General features: G+C 44.5%; 4 protein-coding genes across 4 annotated transcripts; all 4 read left to right on the forward strand.

The window, feature by feature from the left end:
- Nucleotides 1-2,238: 2,238 nt before the first annotated feature.
- On the forward strand, nucleotides 2,239-5,007 carry EAE97_004543 (uncharacterized protein; the record flags this gene model as incomplete). Its single annotated transcript, XM_038875055.1, has 3 exons — nucleotides 2,239-3,607; nucleotides 3,689-4,346; nucleotides 4,407-5,007. The coding sequence occupies 3 exons, from the start codon at nucleotides 2,239-2,241 to the stop codon at nucleotides 5,005-5,007; spliced, it is 2,628 nt and encodes an 875-aa protein (XP_038734499.1).
- Nucleotides 5,008-6,740: 1,733 nt separating this feature from the next.
- On the forward strand, nucleotides 6,741-8,019 carry EAE97_004544 (uncharacterized protein; the record flags this gene model as incomplete). Its single annotated transcript, XM_038875056.1, has 4 exons — nucleotides 6,741-6,771; nucleotides 6,892-7,306; nucleotides 7,369-7,515; nucleotides 7,572-8,019. 4 exons carry the CDS (start codon nucleotides 6,741-6,743, stop codon nucleotides 8,017-8,019), a joined length of 1,041 nt encoding a protein of 346 aa, XP_038734500.1.
- Nucleotides 8,020-9,381: 1,362 nt separating this feature from the next.
- Nucleotides 9,382-10,441, forward strand: EAE97_004545 (uncharacterized protein; the record flags this gene model as incomplete). The annotated part of the gene is made up of 3 exons (XM_038875057.1): nucleotides 9,382-9,468; nucleotides 9,617-9,773; nucleotides 9,859-10,441. The coding sequence occupies 3 exons, from the start codon at nucleotides 9,382-9,384 to the stop codon at nucleotides 10,224-10,226; spliced, it is 612 nt and encodes a 203-aa protein (XP_038734501.1). The 3' UTR covers nucleotides 10,227-10,441.
- A 799-nt stretch (nucleotides 10,442-11,240) lies between these two features.
- On the forward strand, nucleotides 11,241-15,046 carry EAE97_004546 (uncharacterized protein; the record flags this gene model as incomplete). Its single annotated transcript, XM_038875058.1, has 3 exons — nucleotides 11,241-11,826; nucleotides 11,879-14,074; nucleotides 14,124-15,046. The coding sequence occupies 3 exons, from the start codon at nucleotides 11,241-11,243 to the stop codon at nucleotides 15,044-15,046; spliced, it is 3,705 nt and encodes a 1,234-aa protein (XP_038734502.1).
- Between the last annotated feature and the right edge of the window lie 72 nt (nucleotides 15,047-15,118).

Here is a 15,118-nt window from a genome sequence, read left to right on the forward strand (position 1 = left end):
TTAAATTAATTGTCCTCCATCATCCACATCATCAACTTCTTCTACCCTTTCAAGAAGAGAAAAAGAAAAAAAGAATCATTCATTGGGAATATATCTTCAACGGAGATTTCCACTTCCATTTCTATTGAATTTCGTCATTTTCCCCGATAAAAGAGAAGAGAGGAAAAAAAGACCAATCATTTTGTTCTCTATTGTCGCACATTGAAAACGTACAAGCATTTTGTTTTAAACTATTTTTTGCGATACCACTGTTCTTGTTCTTTGAAGAGTGTCTCTCGCGTGTCCACCATAAGGTAGCTTTCCCCGCATCAAGGTTGCGCCTCGCTCATCTTCGATCCCTCGAGACTATTTACAAGCCTACTTTGCCGCAGAAGAACTTCAAAACTTTCTTAGAACCTCCCACCTTCTTTTAAAGGCAACCTCTACCCCTTCAACCCTTTTTCGAAATTACGATATCAGACATAATAAATTTATCTTGACAACTAATACTTTCGCACCGTCAAGATATATATTCATCCCATTCTTCCCCCCTCAGAGATTCATCGGTCAATCTCGAGAACTCGAAGAGAGAGAGAGAGAGAGAGAGAGCTTTGGCCTTTCGTGCCTTTATCCTTCCCACGACAATGGGCTACGCATAGTCCGGGCGACACAAAGCCTTTACGAATTCGAAATTCCGAACGCATATGCGCCGAAGCTTTGACATTCGATCTCCGGTTTGTTACAACAACTGCTAGTTCAAGCGATTATTGAGAAATAGACGGTATTTGAGTTTGGGTTTCATAAATTGAGAAAAGAGAGAGTGGCATTAGAAGAGTTTCATCATTTCATGCGACAGCCGCCATTAAAGCAGGTAGGTGAGTTCCTGCCATACCAAATCCTTCCACCTCCAACCCCTAGCCTTGACGGGGATCTCTGGTGGAGAATCATTCCTATTGCGACTCTCGAGATTTGGAGCTGACATCTCAATCTACTAGATAAACAGATAATAATTGTATTTTGAGAGTTGGGTTCTTTGGTTGGGTTCATCTCACGTCCGGTGAGTTTATACTTTTTCTATATCGAAACAGAGGTACCCGACCGGGTACTTCTCGCATCCGAATGGTCAGATCGAAGTGTGGATTCGACGACGACAGCAATTGTTCGGGGTTGGCGCAACCAAATATCAACGTCTAGGAACGTTGTTTCTTGTGGTATACGATATTCTGGATTCGAAGAGGCATTTGTCTCGTAAACCAAAACCATATTGCGACGTTTGGAAGAACGTGCTTGAGGTTGGATTTCACAACAATACCGATATATTTCTCTCGGCCAAATGAGAAACCTACCTAGGCAGAACTTTCTAATTCACTCACCGGCTATCGACGCAACCGAACTTGGAAAGTCGATATACGGCACAGAACAGATGAATTTCTGCCTTGTGGTTTCTTGATTCCTGGTCACATTATGCTACCTGATCTTGACACGTTTTTCGATTCTGTCGATTGCCACGGACTTGAACAATTCTAGAACCAATGTTCTTTATTTTTTTCTTTCTCCATACTGTTCTTATTGCTTACTGACAAAGATATCACACAGTATCAGTTATTTATTTCTTGTGCGTCAGTATCGAAAGTCGGTCCGCTTCTCCTCCTTGCGGGGCACACCAGAATTCACTCACGTTCACATTTAAACTTGAGCCTCTTTCAGGTCTTACTTCTAGACATTCACGCCCTGTTTTCTAGCAGACCGGTTTCCTATTCTCGGCCAATTCTACAAATTCGCTTACTGTCGACTTGACCCCCCTTTTGCCAAGCAGACTCTATCAAGTAGTTTGGTCATTCTCAAAAATTACTTCAATACGAGACCCGATTATAATTCTAGGCAAGACTCTTTATTGGTTTGGTAAGTTCTTATCACTATATTATTCTTTCGTCCTTCGATCTATCCGATAGTCTTCAGCTTTGGTTGCTATCTATTGCGCATATTCAATCTTACATTGACTGCATGAGAAGCTGCTGGGATTCTTTCCTGTGGTTTTCTTCGTGTTGTGATAACCCCTCTTTTTCAATATAATTCACTCGCTCACTCCCCTGCTCACTTGAGTATACGGTTTCCAACTTTGAACATTTAAGTTCAGCCTTTGCAAGTTGCAATAGCACAAGTCCAACATAACATACAATTCTTTACTTTAGATCTCAATTTAGAGCAGCTTTCTTATTTTCCCTTCTACAGAGAACTAACAGTTTCTAGTTAGTCACCATGAGTTCAAGCAATAATAAGATCGGAGCCGGTGGCAAGGCTAACCAATCTAATCCTTCATCCATGACATCAAGTAATCCTTCTCTCCTCCTCGGCAAATTCAATGAGCGCCGCTCAACACCAGATTCGGAGGCTTTGGCAAGTTCTGATGATGAACCTGACAGGCAGGACATCCAACAGCCAGTCAATCCACCTCAAAAACCACCTGCACGTCGTGCCTCATGGTTGAACGACGCACCTCAAGCTGGAACTCAGCCACGAAAGGGCTCGTTCGCAAGTAGTAGCATGTCTCCAACAGCTTCACATCCCAGTACACCCTCGACTGAGTCCAACCTCTGGGGTTCTCATGCCCAAGCAGCAGCAGGTCGTGGACATACAAGTACGAGCTCATTCCCATGGGGTAGTGCTATTTGGAACAGCGAGTCGCGTAAAGAGCCACCCTCTAGATTGACTGAAGTACTACCATCTCCAACTTCTATGCATCCACCGGGCTCAGCTGGAAATGGATACTTTCCTAATGAAATGATGAGTCAACGAGACCCTTCAGCGAATCAACCCATCCCATTCGCAATCCCTCTCCACCCCACTCCTAAGACCTACCGATCCCAATCGTACTCCGTCGGTCAGCTCGACCCAGATACAAGTGCTGGCCCACCCCCAGCAGCTGTTCCAGCGGCTTCTAGTCGGGGACATAGAATTGGACATTCCGGATTGCAACATCGACCATCCCGGCCAAGTATGTTGAGCGAAATGACCGAGGGCGGTCTTGGAAAAGTCAAGGAAGTTGAGGATGATGATGATGAGAGTACTAACAGTTCTTCTCATGGTGTTCAAATTCAATCTCAAGAAGCCAAGACTATAGAGTTATTAGCTAAAGAAAATGCAATGTTACGACAACAGCAACAATATCAGAATCTGCGCCTCCGACCACGATCTTCAACCTCCAATCCTTTTGGCCTTGGTAATGGTTATGGCTTGCAGGAAGAACCTCTACCTGAAGAGTCAGATTATGCAATTGACGAACTCGACGAGCTCAACGATTTACAAGATCCATCCAAGGCGATGTTAGGCCGAAGAATGAGCGAGTATGGTATTGCTGGCGCCCAGAGAGCCTCGCCGTACACTCTTGAAAACAGAAAGCTGGAGAATGTGAAGAAGGCCTATTGGCAAAGCTCACTCGGATTCGGCGGAATGTCCGATATCCCGCAGAGTAGGCGCCACTCTTTCGCTGATATACCTGCTCGACAAGGTTCTGTCAGCTCGGCGGTTGGTGAGTCGTTGTCACAACTCGATGCATCTATCCACGAGAGCCTGTCGTCAAATGCGGGTCGGTATAATGAAAACAATGGCTACTCTACTAATGACCATGGTAAGCAATATTCATAAATTCCTGAGATGTCCTTAGCTGTAGGCAGGCATGAATTGACATCCTTATACTAACTCAACGCAGCAGCTTCATACTTCGGAAATCTTACTCAACCAGGTCCATCCCCTTTCAATCCTTCTGCATACCCTTACGGAAATGTCAATCAATACTCTACTGGCCGCCCTGCATCACCTCATCGAAGCATGTATGGCGTTCCACAACCTCGACACAATCAACTACTGTATATTGTGTTGTTCAAGTGTTCCCGCGCAGATGTATTTTATGTTCAAGAAGGCACTGGTCTCTCTGTCAAGCCTGGAGATCTTGTGATTGTTGAAGCTGATCGAGGTACCGATCTAGGCACCGTTGCTAAGGATAACGTGGACTGGGCTACTGCCAAGGAACTCAAAGAGCATTATGCCGAAGAGCACTACAAGTGGCTCATGATGTACTCTCAGGGTGCTGTAGGTAATACCGATGGAACTGGTGCTGGTTTAATGGCTGCTGCGAATGGTATGCAAGGAAGTGCTGTAGGCGGTATGGGTCCACCAAGTCAGCACGGCATGCAGGAACCTAACCCAGGAGAGATCAAGCCCAAGATCATCAAGCGCCTTGCTCAAAATCATGAAATTCAAGCTTTGCGTGATAAGGAAGGAAATGAAGCAAAGGCCAAGCGTGTTTGTACGCAGAAGGTGAAAGAGCATGGTCTCCACATGGAGATTCTAGATGCCGAATTTCAGATGTAAGTCGACTAATGATTACGCCAGCTATTCCGATGACATAAGCTTACATTCAAATTTAGGGATTGGAAGAAGCTTACGTTTTATTACTTCGCTGATGCCTATATCAACTTCAATTCCCTCGTTACGGACCTGTTCAAAGTATACAAGACGAGAATTTGGATGTCCGCCATCAACCCTGCTTCTTTCGCAAGTCCCGCACTTGGCTTGCAAGCACCAAGCGGCATCGGACCTGGAGCTGTAGGTGTAAACAGAACTCCACAAAGTGAGCGTCGACCACAACAGGCCGAGCAGCCACAAACATACAACACAACGCAAGCAGGCCGAGGTTACCAAGGTGTCTTTGCACAACCATTTCAGCCAGCTATGGACAGAAGTTCTGCAGCTGCTCCTGGCTTTCAATCTCAAGGATACACTTATGGATATTCTCCATTTGGTTCTACCAGAAATGTCGGTGCTGCGAGTGCTTATGGTACTTCAATGCTTGACCCATATTCTGGATTTGCAAACACAGCGGATTATCAAGCACCTGGACGATTCCCCTCTTCTCATGGCACTACCCCAACTCATGATGGTAGCGAATACGGTCGACAGACTGGACTCGTTGGTCAATCGGATGCTTGGATCGGAGCTTTCCAGGGCTTATCTATGGGAACTCGTTAAAAATGGGTTTCTATTAGAACATACGCACGTTTTCGACCCTTTACTTTGGCAAATCATAAGCAAGTCTATAACAGTCATAGCCCTTGCCTCTGGTTTTGATACCCTTTTTCATTTCCAGATGGTGAGTTATCATCGGCACACTCCTACAGAACTGGAGACTAGATACATTTTTCTGTTGTAATATACCACAGATGCCCTTCTCATCGGCCCTGTTTCCTAATCTCTACATGTTCTAGATGAACATACTATCTACACATTCATTTATTTCATTTTCACATTGCGTTGCACCAGGTAGCACATTGTTTCTATGGGTCGGGAGATACTAAATACTATGAAGACGTACTGGAACAACGTTTTCTGGAATACTACACTTTTATTGCAAATTGATCATAGAGGTTAATTGAGAAGGTTTCATTCGGAATGGGGATACTTCTGGATTTACTACATAATCGGAGACAGGCATCGGATTCGTACACAACACACTGGACATACTATTCTACTTCTTCAATTCGTCGATACCATTTTTGTTCCACAGTTAGTCAGGAGGACTGCACCTTTGCGTCTTCGGGACCCTGACGCCTTACCACGACTTAACGAGTAAAAAACAACAATTTTCAAGAACTCCATTGATAGATAGATCTTTCAAAACACGGCGGTGTCAAGTGGGAAAAAAAGAGATTGGGTAAATTTGCAAAGGATAATGGATGGATGCATGTTTGTTTTTTCATTGCTTTGTGGTTTTTGATTCTTTTTCTGGCCTTATTTGTTGCCTTTTTTGTAGTCTTTTGTTCTTCTATGATTCAAGGAGGCGGGGAATCGAATCGTCGCTGAGATGGAATGGAAACGTTTTGAGGCATTACGGTTATGGATAAGGGAATCGGTAGCAAGAATGGAATTCATACACTGGGCTGTTTATTTTGAATTGAAGTGGTCAATGTGTGATGTGATATGATATTGTATGCTTGCGATGACAGCACAGCACAAATGAGCGGATTGAACCAAAATATATAAGCAGTCAGCATAATCCCTATTGTCCATTCCTCAAACTTACAACCTCTCTCTTGTATAAAGCCAAATACGCATCTCTTCTCGTCGACAAACACGCCAAATCGAAAGAGAAGAGCATACCGGCACCTCGTGGTGTAGCGGTTAGGAGTGTCACACCGGGTCTTCTAAAAAAACCGCCATCATGGGGTTTCTCCTCCCGCCCCTAGTAAGGGGCGGCAAGGTTTTGTTAGTCTGATCTTCGGATAGAGATTTTGGGTTTTTATATAGGTACATACAATACAGTAAGATGGTTGCGCAAGTTAATTCTTTTATTAGAAAACAAAAGAGATTTTGTTTTCTTGAAAGGTCCTTCTTATTTCGGATTTTTCTACTACCTTGCTGGGGAAGGAACTTTGGACTGAGGGGAAAGGTTTCGCGAGCGGGGAGGAAGCGGATGATGGATGGTGGATGGACCCACTTTGTGCTCCTTTCACTTTCACTTTCATCTTTACCTTTGACTTTGATCTTGAATTCAATTCGAACTTTATGTTTATATTTGGGAAGATTCGATTGATGTGTGCTTGAATACTCCCTCAATATTGATTGTCTTCTGTCGGAGTTTATCTTTCGTTTCTCTATCTTGAGTCTTGTTGAAGCTCTTAATCTTGTGATTCGGATTCGTTTACACGCCATCCATTGAATTTCTTACACATACCTATCCATATATATATATATGTATAACAAAGATGGTGCGCAAATCAAAACGCAAGTCTGAAGGTGAGTTGCCTGTTGATTTCTGTATGCTTGGTTTTTTTGTTCTGGCATTGTTATTTTTATTTTCTTTGGGGATGAAATGTGGAAGCAAGTATCTAACTTGAAATGTTGTCGCGTGTGAAGGAGATTTGCCGAATTGGAGGGTGAAGACGAGGAAGAGTGGTGGAGATAGAAGTGGATTGGATGGGGAGGAGCGAGAGGAGGGGTTTGGTGCGGTTGCGGATTGGGTTGATAAGAAGGGGGTGAGGTGGGATGGGAGGGAGAAAAAGGATATGAGTGGTATTGCGGATCAGTTTGATAAGAAGAGTTTGAGGAGAGATGGGAAAGAGAAAAAGAAGGAGAGGAAAAAGGGAAGAGTGTCGGAGCCTGCGAGGATTGGTGGAGGGGGGTTGGGAGAGAGGGAGGATGAGGATGAGGATGAGGATGAGGATGAGGATGAGGATGAGGATGAGGATGAGGATGAGGATGAGGATGAGGATGAGGATGAGGATGAGGATGAAGATAATGGGGACGAGGATTCGGGACAAGAGGCTAGCAAGTATGCGGAGCGTTTGAAGTGTTATTTGGTTGCAGTGTGTGTACTGACTTGATTTAACAAAGTGATTTTCTGGAGCTCGACAATCTTGAGAGGAAGAAAAAGAAGAGCGCCGAGAGAGCGAAAGCGCAGTTTATGGAGAAATTTATTGGGACTGTGGAGAGAGATGTGAAGGACTTCAAGGAAGCGGCGGCAGAATTGGAGAGAGAGGTGTGAGTATAACTTTCCTGGCTAACAGTTTGAACTACGGACTGACTAACTATTCTAGTTCAATTGAAAATAAGGACTTTCTGGAAGGCTTTCATGCTGCTTATTCTTTGTCGGCACCATTCAAAACTGTTTCTTTTGATTTCTCTTTGAATCATAAAAGAGGTCGAATCATGATTACACGGGCGTTGGAGTTGATTTCGCAATTTGATAACTTGGCCAAGAAAGATATCGCAAAGGAGTTGGCTGGATTGTTTGGCAACAAATGGAGCAAAGAGAATGAAGAGATTGCTAAGATGCTTGAACTGGGGAAAATGGTTGGGCTGAATAAATTCGAGTGTATTGTGAATGCTTCAAAGCCGGAGATCTTAGAGACGGATGCACTTGAAGTTTCGAAGAAATTCTTTCCGGTTGTTGAAGAGGGAAGCAGTACTGGCTGGGGAAAGGAGGCGAAGAAACATGAGAGGGCTCATAAGAAATTGCTTAAGGCTTTTGAGAGCAGGAGTTGAGTTGTGGTACGAGGAGGATCAGGGAATGGAACGAGATGGGAGAGTTCTAAAATTTGCTGAACATATTTTCAAACTTCGCTATTCTGGCTGTGGGACATGTAGCTGTATTATAGTGTGTATACTATATTGTCTTCTGTCGACTTTGAGATATTATCATCTAGTAGCCTTAAGATGAATACGGTACGTGTTATCTGGCAAACCTTGCCGAGTATGAAATAGTCGCGAATGAAGAGAATTGAGCTAAATACTTGGCTGGTGTAGGCTGTAGGGAATACTACTTCAGACCTTGTGATATCCCGGAGATAATGAAGAAGTGTAAGCGAGATCTCGTCGAGGAATGTGTTGCTTGAGGTGGAGGATACGATGAGGTAGATTGAGTTGCAAAAGGAGATGAGGATTCAGAAACAGGGAGGCAATGATTTATAGGGGCTGGGGGAATGAGTAGAGTACTTTGTGGCCGGTTACATGGTGTGAGGTGGTGGGTTTAGTTGATGTGAGTGATTGATGTTGATGCTAATCTGGATTTTGATACTGATGGTGACTGCATAGTATACAGACGTTTAGTTGACTTGATTTGTTTGTAGCGAGGTAGGCTGAGGGGAGGTGAGGGGAGGTGAGGGGGTTAAGTGAAGTATTGAGATTATTGTGTGGGGGTGGGGAGACGGGGAGAGAAGAGGAGGGAAGAAGGAAGTTGTGAGGAATCTGGGTAGTGGGTTTCCAGCTGAGGGGAGGAGGAGATGAGAACGAGATGTATGGAGAGAAGGGAATGTTTGGAGTAGAGCGAGAAGATTGGAATTGGATTCAATGTGCGGATGCAATCAGTATAGATTTGCATGCTAGCAATGTCCAATTTATCGTACAATAGAAGCTCCCGAATATATCCATAAAAGTTTCAATTCAAGATAATGATTGTCTGTCTGACTTGACTTTGAATTCCAAGTTGAGGATGTATTTTTAGGATCACGGGTTTTTCGTCCTACCGGACGTTGGAGTGGAGGGGCCGCTGGTGGATAATGAAGTGGGAAACTTCTGACATATTGCCTCAGGCTTAAAAGAAAATTTACCCGAACGCGCTAAAAAATCGCACATTGATTTTCACAAAATTGATTCTCAAGAACTTTTTCCTTTTAGACAACACGACAATCGACGCCGCCGACAACTCCCAAGATCAATCAAGGTTAGTAAATCAAGTTCGTTCGAATGCAGATTTCAGATAAATCATCTGCGACGAGGAATATACTTCTAGAATTGCAGATGCTCGTCGGAATTGGATTTCTTCGATTTTTCTTCCCAGCTCTACCACAAATTAGATTTTGATGGTTCTCAGATGGAACTTTGCTAACCTCAATTCTCCGCAAACAGATGGGTGCTCTTAAATATCTCGAGGAAATTCAGAAGAAGAAGCAATCTGATGTGCTTCGATTCCTTCTCCGTGTCCGATGCTGGGAGGTAAGATAAAAACGACCCCAAGAGACGATCTCGATCGACTTCAATTATTAGAAAATTTGGTCTTCGGACAAGCAAATTGGAATATTGTGGACATCTTTGATGTCTCTGCTATACACTCGTTGAACTTAGCTGAGAGTGCATAATATAGCTCCGACAATTGAACGTCGTTCACCGTGCTTCTCGTCCATCCCGCCCAGACAAGGCCCGCCGTCTCGGTTACAAGGCCAAGCAAGGATACGTTATCTACCGTGTCCGTGTTCGTCGTGGTGGCCGCAAGCGCCCAGTTCCAAAGGGTGCCACCTACGGTACGTTCTATCCTTTATTTGACAGAAGGAATCGATGCTTTCTCTTCAAAAATCTGCATTTACTAACTCAAATTTCGCATTATAGGAAAGCCAACCAACCAGGGAGTAAACCAACTCAAGTACCAAAGATCCCTCAAGTCCACCGCTGAGGAGCGTGTCGGTCGTCGTTGCGCCAACTTGAGAGTTTTGAACTCCTACTGGATCAACCAAGACTCTACCTACAAATACTTCGAGGTCATCCTCGTTGATCCTCAACACAAGGCCATCCGTCGCGACCCCCGTATTAACTGGATCGTCAACCCAGTCCACAAGCACAGAGAATCTCGTGGATTGACCGCCACCGGAAAGAAGTCCCGTGGTCTCGGAAAGGGTCACGGATTCAACAAGACCACCGCTGGCCGCAGAAAGACCTGGAAGAAGCACAACACCCTCAAGTTGCAAAGATACAGATAAATGTAATCAGGGGTTGGTCAGGTGTTGTTGCTTGCTTGGGCAAGGGAATGAAAGGATTATTTTATGGCCTCATGGCGCGCTGGTAGTTAATGCAAAAATGCATAGCTTTCCCATCATACCCAAAACTTTTATGAATTTACGAATCTTCTACTATGTGAAAGTACCATGGATTTTTGGATATCTTGTTCTGTGACCAATGAAAATGTGAATACATGGGATGAATTTTAATACAATTTCGCTCTGTCGGGAAGCCAAGAAATGATTAAGTTATTTCCCTACACATTCTTCTCTTCCCCATATATATTTCACAACAAATTTTAAAATCTCATCACGAACATGTAATGTAACACAACACACTTCCAAATCCTAACTTCTTCTCGATAAACTCCGAGGTCGTTTCAACATGTCTCGTATTCATTCTTCCTCCATTTTTTCTTGTCAACCAGGGAAGATTTTCACATTTCTTGGCAAAGGAATAACACTTCCGTTTTCAAGCCATTCCAATTATGCATAAACTACTACTACACTATCTTGACACTACCACCACTACTAGGTCGTACATCAAATCCAGGCATTTCTTGTGGGGAAACCTACCTTAGCCCACATCCATCCCAATATGTACTGAGATAAACCTGCAAGATTAACAATATAAATTTATACGATAACGGTAAATGACCAATCCATGTTTGTTGTGAGAGAAGATCCCCCTTTGAGGATTTGGCACGAAGGTCAAAATCTAATGCAACATTCACTACTCGTAATTTTAGATGTTAATTTCATGAGAATACTTTTAGGAAAGAGCCCGAGACCACTTGCCCCTAAAGTTCAAGCACGAACGAACGGACGGACTCTCGATTACGAAAACAAAAGATAGCTTGGATATACCACACGAGAAGGGAACTGAGCTACTGCCCTCGCACAACATTTACAATTGATCTCGCAAAATACTTTTGGAGGACCCGATGGTCAAACTAGAACGCCTGCACTTCGCAGACATCGTTTGAAAATAATAAAATGGCACCTTGGTCTAGCCGCCTACTTGCTTCTTCGAGCGCACGGATCGATTCTGGCTCGAGCATTGCTACCGTTGGAGCAGCACCTGATTCGCCGACGAAAATAAGAGGGAGAGCAAAGATTACGGAGGCAGATATCTTGGATAATGCTTATGGTATTCCGACATTGACCACGGTCGGTCGGCCAGGTCCCTCGGGTTCGAACTCCTCGAATTCCACCAAACCGACTTCGAGCCATGGGAGATCTATGAGCCACCCTTTCCCATCGCTGTTTAATAGCAAGAAGAAGGTGACCGCGCCGACACCACCTGGAATTGGGTTTTTTGATGACGACGATATATCACCGGAACATAATACAGGGGCTAGGTCTTCGAGGGTGCCAGACAAGGATTTTTTGACGGGAAAGTGTATGACTTGCAATTCGAGCGTGAGTTGGCCGAAAGAACTTCACACGTTTCGATGCAAAGTTTGTATGACAGTGAACGATCTTCAACCATACACTCCAGCTCATAATGATGGACTCAGAGTGGCAGGAGGTGGTAAATCTACGACTTACTCTGGGTTGAGTAAACCCCAATTCTCTAGAGGTATGCTATGAGTGGAATAATCTGTTATAGATCTCATATCTGACCTTTATAGTCGCGCCATTATCTGTGGAGAAAACTCGAAGAATTGCGGAACGATGTATAACTACCTACCTGATCAATCGACTAAAGCATGACGGAACCGATGCCTGTAGTACACTATCAAGTCCGCCAAGGTCACCTACATTTGAAACGACGGAATCCCCGCAAGAATATCAGTATCCCAGACATTTCAATCAACCTGGTTCACAAGCACTTCCCATTAGACCCCCTCCTCCTGGACGCGGAAACAGTTCTGGAGATCGCCCAAGTATAGACGCTCAAAGACGGCCAGGTTCGCGTTCAATGCCCTACTCAACTTCATCCCCTGGCAGTTTCCTTGGCGCCCATATGGAAAAACGTGATCGAATGGGCTCTGGTACTTACTCTAAAGAATTGGCTAGTCAACCGCCAAGTAGAAGTCCTCCCCATCCGCCGGGAAAGTTCGATGAACCTATGCACGGAAGACAAGATAATATCACCAGAAACCTCTTTAGACCCTTGGAAGAATATATTACAGCATCATTTAGCCAGTTCGATTGTATCAATACTTCGTTTAGTACTATGCGACAACATCCCAATCCTAGGGCAGGAAGTCAGAGTGGTTTGAAGAATTTTATGGCCACTATTCCAGACGAAAATGATCCGCAGTCAGAGACTCCTCTGGAAGAACTTGATCCCCGAATGTTGATGTTGGGAGATATTGCAGAGAATGGTTCTTGGTGGACTGGAAACCAAAAAGAAACCCCTGAAAAAACTCGCGGGCAACGACCTGTTGAAACGATACGCGCGAATCCTCATTGCGACCTTACTACAGTCAAATCACCTCGTATTGACTGGCCTGATCTCAATGAATGGTATCATGTCGTATCGCATCCGGGAAGAATTTGGCATCGCAAACTGGATGAATTAATATCACGTCGATCCAGCCCGGTCATTCAAGCGCCCACTGATAGCGAGCTTGCCGAAATTGAGGATACAATCACAGAGGCTCAGTCGCATCTTCAGAGAATTTTGTTGAAGGCTACAGAAAGTCTATTGAAACGTCCCGGGCGTCCTCTACGGGAACCTGATAATCTTCGATTTCTCTTGATAATTCTAGCCAATCCTCTTCTGTACCCTGGAAATGGTACGGCTTCAAGAAATCCAGGGCCGAGAGCGCCACCGAATGACCAGAGACCGGAAACCAGTGATCTCAATGTGACTAAAACTAGAGGTCAACCTTCGTCTTTTTCTAAACAACCACCGAATGTTACAAAAGGAGCGTCCGGCCAACACTCAGGAATCATCAAACGTATTGTGGGGCTGCTTTCCAATACTCCAAATGAATGCCATCATCATATAGTTTCGTGGTTCGCTAGATATCCAGAGGGTCATTTCCAACGTACCACAGAGTTGGTCGGCAGCTTTGTCACTTATAGACTTACCAGACAGCATGGAAAACCTCGCGAGGCTGATCGACCCGACCCCACTTCTGGCTTAGTTCCTCACATGAGTTCTAGAGAATCCCATAATAACGCTGCAGCTTTTCACGCGGCTCTTCAAGCTGGGCAGAGTACTAATAAGAAAAAGGAGACGAAACAAAAAGCTGTTGTATATAGTGATGATTGGCAGATCAGGGCGGCTGCTAGGGTGATGGCACTTCTTTTCTCGGCCAACAATAGTGGGTTGCATAGAAAAGGCAAGTTACTCAGTAGCGTTCAATCGCCAGCCGAGTATCTGTCAAAAAGTACGGAACCTAGTATTGGAACTCCGATTAGAGCTCTGGCCGCACATGGGCAGATGTTACCGACAAGCCACTTTTACAATACCTTGCTCGATTACTCCGATCTTGTCGCTGATTTTGAGGCATGGGAAAACAAGCGTAGCAAGTTTGCTTTTTGCCAATATCCATTCTTTCTTAGCATTTGGGCTAAAATTCAAATCATGGAGCATGATGCTCGTCGTCAAATGGAAGTGAAGGCGAGAGAGGCGTTCTTTAATAGCATCATGACACGTAAACTAGTCAGTCAGAATCTTCTTTTGCAAGTCAGACGAGAGTGCTTGGTGGAGGATAGCTTGAAAGGGGTTAGTGAGGTTGTGGGAACTGGTGGTGAGGAGATTAAGAAGAGTTTGAAGATAGAATTCAAGGGCGAAGAGGGTATTGATGCTGGTGGCTTGAGAAAAGAATGGTTCCTTCTTCTTGTTAGAGAAGTTTTCAACCCTGATCATGGTATGTATCTCCTCCGATGTGATTAAGATGGTAAACTAACAATATGTAGGCATGTTCTCATACGATGAGGACTCTCACTTTTGTTACTTTAATCCTAATAGCTTTGAAACAACCGATCAATACTTTCTTGTTGGGGCTGTACTTGGTTTGGCTATCTACAATTCAACTATTCTCGATGTGGCGCTGCCTCCTTTCGCTTTCCGAAAATTGCTCGCCGCTGCCCCAGCTGCAGCACCCGGTGCAACATCACATGCGAAGCCTTCTATGACATATTCTCTAGAGGACTTGGCCGAGTTTAGACCTGCTCTGGCTCATGGGCTGAGACAACTCCTCGAGTTTGATGGAGACGTTGAGGAAACATTCTGTCGCGATTTCGTAGCAGACATTGATCGCTATGGACAAACAGTCCAAGTACCTCTCTGCCCTGACGGCGACAAGAAACCGGTGACGAACTCCAATCGAAGAGAATTCGTGGATCTTTACGTGCGATATCTTTTAGACAGTGCAGTAGCTCGACAGTTTGAACCCTTCAAACGTGGATTCTTCACCGTTTGTGGAGGAAATGCTTTATCACTTTTCCGACCCGAGGAAATTGAACTCCTCATTAGAGGCTCCGATGAGCCTCTAGACATAAATTCACTCCGCGCCGTCTCAGTGTGTGAAAATTGGGGGCCAAAAGATGCAGCAGAGCGCGAACCCGTCATCCAATGGTTTTGGGAATCCTTTCAAAAAGCGGATCCAAAGGATCAGAGAAAACTTTTGAGCTTTATTACAGGCAGTTCTTGTATTCCGGCAATGGGTGCAGCTAGTTTGGTTATTAAATTGAATTGTTTGGGGGACGACAGTGAGAGATTCCCGGTGGCAAGGACGTGCTTTAATGCGTTGAGTTTGTGGAGGTATGCGACGAGGGAAAAGTTGGAGGACAAACTTTGGAGGGCTGTCCATGAGAGTGAGGGATTTGGATTGAAGTAGTGAGGGATAGGTGTTGGAGGGAGTAGTTTATGTGAGTGGCGAAACGATCACAATAGGAAGAGAAGGAAAGCA

Source organism: Botrytis byssoidea (assembly GCF_014898295.1).
Source record: "Botrytis byssoidea strain MUCL 94 chromosome Unknown BBYS_007, whole genome shotgun sequence".
NCBI classification, from domain to species: Eukaryota; Fungi; Ascomycota; class Leotiomycetes; order Helotiales; family Sclerotiniaceae; genus Botrytis; species Botrytis byssoidea.